Source organism: Onychostruthus taczanowskii, unplaced genomic scaffold, assembly GCF_017590055.1.
Source record: "Onychostruthus taczanowskii isolate IOZ18803 unplaced genomic scaffold, ASM1759005v1 scaffold74, whole genome shotgun sequence".
NCBI lineage: Eukaryota > Metazoa > Chordata > Aves > Passeriformes > Passeridae > Onychostruthus > Onychostruthus taczanowskii.
This window is the reverse complement of record NW_024505229.1, coordinates 2,403,459-2,412,665: the sequence shown is the minus strand read 5'-3', so window position 1 is coordinate 2,412,665 and position 9,207 is coordinate 2,403,459. Positions and strand designations below refer to the sequence as shown.

The window sequence follows — 9,207 nt, the reverse complement described above, 5'->3', positions numbered from 1 at the left end:
CGATTCCCACAGGCCCCCCCATCCCCACAGCCCCTCACCCTCACAGCCCCCCTTTTCCCCCGCAGTTCCCCTTTTGCCCACAGCCCCCATCCCCCACACAGCTCCCCCCATTCCCATTTAGCCCCTTCCCCACATCCCCCAGCCTCCCCCTCCAGCCCCACGGGACCTACCAAGAGGTTGAGGGCGTATTTCACCTTCTGGAAGAAATCCGTGTACTCATCCTTCGGGGGCAGCGCTGGAGGGGCACAGCTGGGGCTGGCACCGGGCTGTCCGCACCGGCACCCCGAGCAGCCCCCCGGGACACTGCCCTCCCTTCCCACCTGGCTTCTTCAGCTTCTTCTTCGTGCTGGCAGAGCTCAGCGCCGCCTTCAGCTGGCCCATGAAGCGCTCCAGGTCGCCCAGGACGTGGTTGAGGATCTCCTGTGGGTGCGGGGGGGCGGTGAGCGCTGGGTGGGGGCCGCGGTGACCCCACCCTGAGGGGTCGGGCCGGTCGGGACTTACAACATCTCGGTCCGCCTCGGACACGGCCGGGACGGGGGCTCGGCTCCGTGGCATCTGCGGGGGCTCCGGCGCGCCTGGTGACACCACAGGGTCCCCAGCATCACCCCTGCTCCCGGGGAAACTGAGGCACGCTGCGGTCCCTCCCTCCCCCGGCCCAGACTCACGGTAGTCCGAGGAGAACAGCCCACGCCGGGGGGGCAGGTGGGGATCGGGCTCGGGGGGCTCTGCCCAGCGCTCCGGGGCCGCGTACGGCGGGGGGCTCGGTGGTGTGTCCCGGCTGCTCCGGGGCCAGCGGGGTGGGGAGGGGAAGGAGAGGGTGAGCTGAGCCCGGGGGGGCTGCACGGGGTGGGGGCAGAGGGGTTCGTGTGTGGGTGTGGGGTAGGAGCGGGGCTGGTTCCGAGAATGGGATGTGGGGTCTGTGGGTGTGGGGGAGGAGGGAGGAGGGGGGGGGTCTCAGGCCAGTGATGGGAAATGGGGTGGGGAACAATCTGAGCCCGTGGGGACGAGGGGACACCGAGCTCGTGGTGTTCATGGGGGGGCAGGATGGGGAGGCTGAGCCGGGAGCTGGGGCACTGGGAGAAAGGGCCCCCCTCAGCCCCCAGGTGGGGGTGTGTGCCCACAGGCAGGGGGACTTTGGGGGGCTTTTTGTGGGACCACAAGGAGACCCCGCTGCCAGACTCACCACAACTCTGGGGAGCAAGACTCGGGGCCCAGCCGAGCTGTCTCCAGGGAGGGGCTGCAGAGCCACTTACCCCCCATACCTGTGCCCGTAGTGATTGCTCTGCTCCTCCTTCCTCTGCCTCAGCACCTTCTCCAGGCTGCTCCTCAGCGTCTCTGCCTGGCACGGACCCGCTGCCATCAGACCCCATCCCGGGGGGCTGCCCCCCGTTCTCCCCGCCCAGGGCTCACCCCCAGCCGCTCGCACTGGAAGAGCAGCACGCTGGTTCTCGGCGGGTTCCTCTCCTGGACGCTGACGGCCAGCACGGCGTTGTCCAGCCCGGCCGAGCATCCCTGCACGCTTCCCAGCGGGAAAGCCTCCAGCTCCTCCTGCACGGCAGAAAACGGGGTACCAGTCCCCGAACGGTTAGGAAAGGGTTAAAGGGGTGCAGGTGGGGTTGTGGGGTCGGGCTTGTGGGGTGTGAGGTTTAATGGGGGTGGCCATAGCCCGGGGGTGCCAGGATTCAGGGGATACCCTGGCCAGGGGGTACCAGGGTTTGGGGGCTCCCATAGCCCGGGGGTGCCAGGATTCAGGGGATACCCTGGCCAGGGGGTACCAGGGTTTGGGGGCTCCCATAGCCCGGGGGTGCCAGGATTCAGGGGATACCCTGGCCAGGGGGTACCGGAGTTTGGGGGTTCCCATAGCCAGGGGGTGCCAGCATTCAGGGGATACCCTGGCCGGGGGTTTGGGGTTGCCCTGGCCGGCGGGTACTGAGATTCAAGGAGGGCCTTGGCTGAGGAGTGCTGGGCCTTGGGGGTGCCCTGCTCGGGGGGCACCACAATTCAGGGGTTCCATGGCAGAGGGTGCCAGGCTTTGGGGGTGCCCTGGCCGGGCGTACCTTGCTCTCCACATCGCTCAGCACCAGCTCCTGGTCCTTGACTTCCAGGATGACATCCTGCCCCCAGACCCGCCCCTGCTCCTCCAGGTCCCGCAGGCGCCCCAGGCAATCCTCGGCGCTGCGGAGCTCCCGCTCCAGGGGCATCGTCAGCAGGTGCTGGGGGGGGACACGGCGTCACACGGCGTCACACGGTGTCACACGGTGTCACACGGTGTCACACGCGCCCCTGGCGAGGCTGGGGGGCGCGGGGCAGTTTGGGGGGGCTTCTACCTCAACGTGGTACTGGAAATCATTCTGGAGCTTGAGCAGGGTCTGCCCGTAGTCCTTGCGCTGGTCTGGGGGCACAGCAGGGTGAGGTGACAGGGACAGGCTGGGGGCGGTAGCGGGGGGCTAAAGGGCTTTTTGGGGTGCAGCCCTCACTCACTGTAGATGCTCTTCCCGGTGAGGCGGACGAAGCTGTTGGAATGTTGGAGCGGGGTCCTGTCGTCATATTCGCTCCTGGACGGACAGACGGACATTTACCCCCCCTGCCCCCTGTTCCGCCCGGCCCTCGGGGGTCCCCAGGGTGGGATCCGGCCCCCCCTGGCCGCTCACCGGGAGGGGCTGCTGCTCCAGCGGCCGAAGGGGTCTCCCATCCTGCCGGGGAGCAGCCAGAGCGTCTCGCTGCTGCTGTGGGATCCTGGGCACGGTCCTTGTGTCACCCCCGGTGTGTCCCCAACCCCCGACCCCGGGCGGTGCCGTCTCCCTGGTGGCCACCGGGACCGCCCTGAGCCTCCCTCCCAGTCCCCTCGCTCCATCCCAGCCCCTCGGGGGTCACCCGTCCCCGCATGTCCCGAGATGGGGTCTCTGCCCCGGGGTGTCCCCGCTCACCTGGATCCTGGCTCTGCCGCTCGGGCCGTGGCTGCGGAGGGTGGCAGGGGCAGGGGACACGGCTTGTCGTCGGCACCGCACCCAGCTGCTCTTTGCCCTCTCGTTAAAGGCGGGGAGGGACGCTGGGGACACCAGCACCTGGCACAGCCACCGCCTCCGCGATCATCCGCGGCAGGGCGTGCTGGCCCCGGGGCATCCAGCGGGGAACGCGGCCCCGGAGTCCCCAGCCCAAGGTCCCCGCCCCGGGCTGGGTGGCGGTGACGTCCCGCCTGGCAGGACCCAGCCCTGCCAGCCGCAGGACTCTGTGCCCTTGGCAGGTGTAATCCAGGCTCGCCCCAAAGCTGCCACTGCCAGGCAAATCCTCCCAGGGTGGTTCGTAGCCAGGAAGGGGCCGGATCCGCGGTGAGCGTCCAGGATTTGGGTGAAGGATGGATGCAGGGGTCATCATCCCCAGAGCTGTGGGGACAGCTGGGCTGGGGGGACACGGGGTGGCCGGGGTCGTGTCCGTGGGGTTGGAGTGACCCGCTGGGACACCTCTCCCGGCACAGGCTTGTGAGGTTTGGGTTCGTTTTAAGCCTTTTGGCTTCTCCAGTGCAATTTAAGGGGTGATGGATCAGCTAGGCCGTGTCCCCCGTGTCCCCGAGGGTCCCATCTGTGCTCCCCAGTCCCTCAGGCTGTCCCATCCCCACTCGCCTTCTCTCTCCTTTTTTCTTCCTCCGGACCAAACCGACCCCACCGCGGGGGGACCCCGGCGTCCTGCATCCCCCAGTGTCACCTGGAGCAGGCGACCCCCCTGGGGAGTGTTCGGGGAGTGCCGGCAGACACGCAGGGCACAGCCGGGGGGAGCAGGAACTGGGGAGCTGTGAGTTCCCCCAAGGGGCGGGGAAGGGGTGCCGGTCGTGCCTCAGTTTCCCCGGTCGGGGAGGGGCAGGGTGCAGTCCCCACTGCGGCCACGAGGGGGCAGCACGTTCCCGTGTCCCCCGCTGTGTCACCCCCCAGATGTGTCACCCCCAGATGTGTCACCCAGATGTGTTATCCCTCTCTTCAACTTCCTTATCACTCTCTTCAACTTCCTGAAAGGTGGCTGTGGTGAGCTGGGGTCTCTTTCTCCGGGCAACAACAGACAGAACATGAGGACACAGTCTCAAGCTGTGCCAAGGGAGATACAGGCTAGATTTATGGAGGAAGTTTTTTACAGAAAGAGTGGTCCAATACTGGAATCATCTGCCCAGGAAAGTGGTGGAGTCACCATCACTGGATGTGTTCAAAAAAAGACTGGATGTGGCACTTAGTTGACCTAGTTGAGGTGTTAGAACATGGGTTGGACTCGATGATCTTATAGGTCCCTTCCAACCCAGAAATTCTGTGATTCTGTGTCACCCCCAGATGTGTCCCCCAGATGTGTCCCCCCAGATGTATCACCCCCCAGATGTGTTCCCCGCTGTCACCCCCCCAGATGTACAGCCACCATCCCCGGCTGGGGAGCCTCAGGTTTGTGGCACTCCCCCAGATGTGCGATCGATCCCCCGAGGTGCGCAGCCCCCCACACGTGCGATGTGTCACACTGTGCGCCCCAGATGTGCGCCCCAGATGTGCAGGGTCCCGGGTCCTGCCAGCGCCTCTGACACCGCCGGCGTCCCTGGCGCTGGGGACGTTTGGGTGACACTTCTCGGGGCAGGGTGGCACAAGGGGCCGCCTGTGGTCCCCGTGGGAGATTTGGGGTTACATCCCCTCAAAAGCCAAGCCCCCTCCCCGATTTCCGGCTGCGAGCCCCCCGGCAGCGCCCAGGGCACGGCCGGAGCGCGGCCCCCCCGTCCCAGCCCCGGCAGGGACAGAGCGCTCGCCCCGCCCCGTCCCAGCTCCTCCCAGTCACCCCACTGGGTAAACTGGGAACGGCCCCGGCTGCAAATTCGCTCCAAACCCCCTTTTTCGTGTTTTTCTCCTCAATTCTCAGCCAGAGGCAGCAGTTCCCCGCACACCCCCAACCCGGCTGTGTCCCCCTCGCCCTTCCCAGGGTCGGGAAGTCAGGGAGGGGCTCGGAGCCTTCTGGAGACACAGAAATCTTTTCCCAATTCAGGTTTTGAAACCCCCGGCATCAAAATGTGCAAAATCTGCCCCCAAAGCGCTTTTGGGAGGGAAGCGGCCTCAACCTGCGGCCCCTGTTCTGCTCCTGGGGAGGGCACTCCACACCGAGCAGGGGACAGCTGTGGGGACATCACCCTGCTCCCGCCGGGGACACCCGGTCCTGCCCTACCCCAGAGACAGCTCGGGGCATTTTGGGGTTCGCCAGGCAGAGGGGGACCACAGAGGCAGCCGAGTCCGGAATTCCCGGTGACACATCGCTCCCGGCCAGGTGCCATGAGCCGCGGGGCCGGGAAGCAGCTGTGCCTCCGGGGGCTGGGTGCCAGCCAGGGACAAACCACCAGCCAGCCTGGATCCGTCCTCACGTCACCAGCCCGGGCTGCGGTGTACCCGGATCTGTCACCTAATTGCTGGGGACCAGCGTCTCCGTCATTTGGGGATGGCTGGGGACGTTTAACCCCTCAGGGGCTGGGAAACTCTCAGAGTCCCTGGGTCAGACCAATGGCGTGGCATGACACGGATGGCACGGCACAAAGCACAGCCCCGGAGGTGCACAAATCCACAAGCCCTGCCCTCCACGGGGACTCCTGGGTGGTGGCGGTGACAGGCCAATGTCCCAGCTGCCACAGCTGCCGGGCCCACACGCTGTTTAGGGGTGACAAAGGAAAAGACAGAGGACGCTTGGTGACATCTCGCTGTCATCCTGCCTCCATGCCTTGCTTGGTCTGCCCCTGGTCCAAGGTCACCGTGGCATGGTCACTGTGGCATTGTCACCCTGGCATGGTCACTGTGGCATGGTCACCTTGGCATGGTCACCCTGGCATGGTCACCGTGGCATTGTCACCGTGGCATGGTCACTGTGGCATTGTCACCCTGGCATGGTCATCCTGGTATGGTCACCTTGGCATTGTCACCGTGGCATTGTCACCGTGGCATGGTCACCGTGGCATGGTCACCCTGGCATTGTCACCTTGGCCTTGTCACCATGGCATTGTCACCGTGGCATGGTCACCCTGGCATGGTCACCGTGGCATTGTCACCTTGGCATTGTCACCGTGGCATTGTCACCTTGGCATGGTCACCCTGGCATTGTCACCATGGCCTTGTCACCATGGCATTGTCACCGTGGCATGGTCACTGTGGCATTGTCACCCTGGCATGGTCACTGTGGCATGGTCACCTTGGCATGGTCACCCTGGCATTGTCACCTTGGCATTGTCACCTTGGCATGGTCACCCTGGCATTGTCACCTTGGCATTGTCACCTTGGCATTGTCACCCTGGCACAGCCACCCTGGCACAATCCCCTGCTGGTCCCTGTCACCTGCTAGGTCCCCAACGCCCTGCTGGTCCCTTTGTGGTGGCTGTCACTGGGTGCTGCATGTCCTGTCCCGTTCCTGAAGGTCCCCTCTCAGTGCTGCCCCAAACCCCTCATTCCCTGGGAACACCCTTGGGGTCACCCCGGTGAATCCCTCGGGGTCTCAGCCTTGTCCTGTGGGCTCCTGGCCCACGTGGCTCTGCTTTATCCCGCTTTTCCAGTGTGCTGCTGGCCCCATCTCTTCAGAGCAACAGGACAAAGTCCCTGGGGCTTTTTTAACCCTTTGGCTTCCCCCACCCCCCCGTGACATCCTTGGAGGCTGATTTGTTTCCCCTCTCCCTTTTCCAAAGGGTGGTGAGTGGGTGACATCTGGGGGACTCTGGGAGTGACGTGCCCCTGTCTGGCTCAGCCAGGGGTGTCCACAGCTGGACACAGCTGGTGGCTCCTGGCTGGAGCCCCGTGACCTTCACACCATCGGTTTTTTGCTTTGAGGAGGTTGAAATAGAAATTTTTTGGATTTCAGTGAGGGAGTTGCACGTGCTGCAGAGCGTTGGGGACCCACCACTTGGGTGATCTTGGGCTGTGATGCCAGGCCAGGGACAGGCCAGGAGCCCCATGGCCACAGAAAGAGCTGGGTTTCCTCCACAGCCCAGGGCTCTGGCCACAAACCTGCAACAACCTTCTTATTTTTAGTGTGAAGAGGGAAAAACCAACGTGCCCATGGCCACTCCTGTGTGTGGGACCCATCCTGTTTTCTTCCCACCATCCATCATCCTGGCAGCCCAGCCTGGGGATTTCCAGGGGGAGTGGGGGCTGAGAGGACTGTGGCACCACACAGATTTAATTAGAGGTGATGATGGCATGCAAATGAGCAGGTTAAATCCTGCTTGGGGGTGGCCAAGCCCATGAGGATCCTCAGAGGGTTTGGAGGTGTTTCCCACATTTCCCATGCTCCGGGTGCCAGGGGAAGGCTGGATGTTGGGGTAAGCACAGTCTGGCTGGGAGAGGGGGAGAGGGAGGTCAGGGAGGTCACAGCTCCAGTTATTCCATGTTCCTCTCCAGCATGGGAAATGCTGGAGATCCCCTGATGTGCTGGGATCCAAGTGAGCCCAAGGAAAGCTGGAAATTGGCTCTTTCTCCTCCAGTTTTGGCATTTGGGATGAATTCCCTCATGGAAGAGCTGGTGTCTTTACCCCTTCCCTCCTCCTCATCGCTTCCACACATAGGGGCAGCCCTAATCCAAGAGATTCCTGACATGCTCTGCCAGAGCAGCCCCTCTCTAGTGCTGGGATCTGGCCCTTGGAATGCTCCTCCAACTCTAAATCCCCCAGAATTTAGGGATGAGCCCCAAATCCTCCATCCTGGGATCTGAGTGACCCAGTGGGGTCTTGGAATGACACAAAGGGTGCTCAGCAAATCTCAAGATCCCAACTCTTCCCTGGAAGAAAACAAGGTGAGTTCCTTGGCTGGATGGAGCACCTGGAGCTGCTCAGGGACCCAAACCCATCATTCCCATGGACAAACCCGGGGACACAGAGCTTGTGGCCGTGATGGGGAGCAGAATGGGATCAAGGGTGCAAGTGATAGCTTTTCCAGAGGAAAAAATCCCCAAAGATTTCCACGGCATCTCTCCAGGGAGGAGGATGAAGGTGTGGCCGAGCCTCGTGGCCCTGAGCTGGTCGGGCTGAGCAGCCAGGAGGGCGATGCTGTGCTGGGGTGGAATGAGTGGGTTCCCTTCCCATGGGAATGTGCTGCTGAGTCAGCATTCCTGGAGAACCCGTGGGTGATGGGGTTGGGTTGGGAACCTGCAGAAACTTTTGCTCCTTTCAGCCAGGGTCGGGATTAAATCGCGAGATGATATTTCTTGTTGGGACTCAGATGTTTATTGGTTCTTATCTCTGTTACAGTCTCACAAACCCTGAGTTCTACAGCACTTCACTAACAAACTACAAAATGGAGCCCTCCCTCTCTCTCTACAAGGCCTTTTAAGGATAAACTGTCCAACTGAGAAATGACACCTCAATTATTTTTACTTTTAACCCAATAACCAACCACCCATGGCTGCAGTGAGGACTTTTTTATCCAATTACACAAAACCACCCAAACCCATGGAGCAGGTGAAGACGAAGGAGCAGCCTCTGCCCTAAAACCTCCATCTTGCTTTATCTATATTTCTATATTCCAAAACCTTAAACTCTAAGTTTCCCACCCTGTGATATAACACACTTCTATTCAAACGCCACGCCCAAAACCCCAGTGATACCATTCCATTTTGGAAGCTTCTCCATGGCCTCAGGTCAGTGCAGTGTTCTCCTGGGGGTCAGTGCCTGTCAGCACAGAAAGTCTGAAATTCTCAGCACCCAGGGCTCCAGCAGGAACCCCGTGAGGTCCCTGTTAGGGGGATGGGTGCAGAATGTGACACCCAGCACGGTCAGGGGTGTTGCACTCGAGGGAGAAGCTCTGGAGGAAGTTGTGAAAGGGGGAGCAGATGCCATCAGTGGGGTGTGGGGCAGGGAGAGCCCATGGAGGAGCTTCCCAGGGCATCGGGTGGGAAGTTCCTCCTCCCACGTCATCAGAACCGTCCGTGGGTCCTTCCTCCCTCGGGGGAGCTGGGCAGGAAGGGACTGCAGAAAGGGACAGGGCTCCCAGGAGGTGTTTGGGAGCTCTTTGGACAGGGTGAGGAGCACTGTGACTGCTGGAACCCTGGGTGCTGAGAATTTCAGACTTTCTGTGCTGACAGGCACTGACCCCCAGGAGAACACTGCATTGACCTGAGGCCATGGAGAAGCTTCCAGAATGGAATGGAAGAACTGGGATTGTGGGTGGGGAGTTTGAATAGAAGTGTGTGATATCACAGGGTGGGAAACTTAGAGTTTAAGGT

At 62.3% G+C, this 9,207-nt stretch overlaps 1 protein-coding gene across 1 annotated transcript in view; it reads right to left on the bottom strand.

Moving 5' to 3' along the window:
- EPS8L3 (EPS8 like 3) overlaps positions 1-2,692 on the bottom strand; it is a 4,686-nt gene extending 1,994 nt beyond the window's left edge. Inside the window, exons 1-9 of the mRNA XM_041422529.1 lie at positions 2,652-2,692; positions 2,482-2,555; positions 2,328-2,392; positions 2,058-2,213; positions 1,411-1,548; positions 1,254-1,339; positions 666-778; positions 321-575; positions 171-235 (exon numbers count right to left, since the gene is read on the bottom strand). Of these exons, the coding sequence (XP_041278463.1) occupies positions 171-235; positions 321-575; positions 666-778; positions 1,254-1,339; positions 1,411-1,548; positions 2,058-2,213; positions 2,328-2,392; positions 2,482-2,555; positions 2,652-2,692 (993 nt within the window). The remainder of the gene's footprint in view (positions 1-170; positions 236-320; positions 576-665; positions 779-1,253; positions 1,340-1,410; positions 1,549-2,057; positions 2,214-2,327; positions 2,393-2,481; positions 2,556-2,651) is intronic.
- Positions 2,693-9,207: the final 6,515 nt, after the last annotated feature.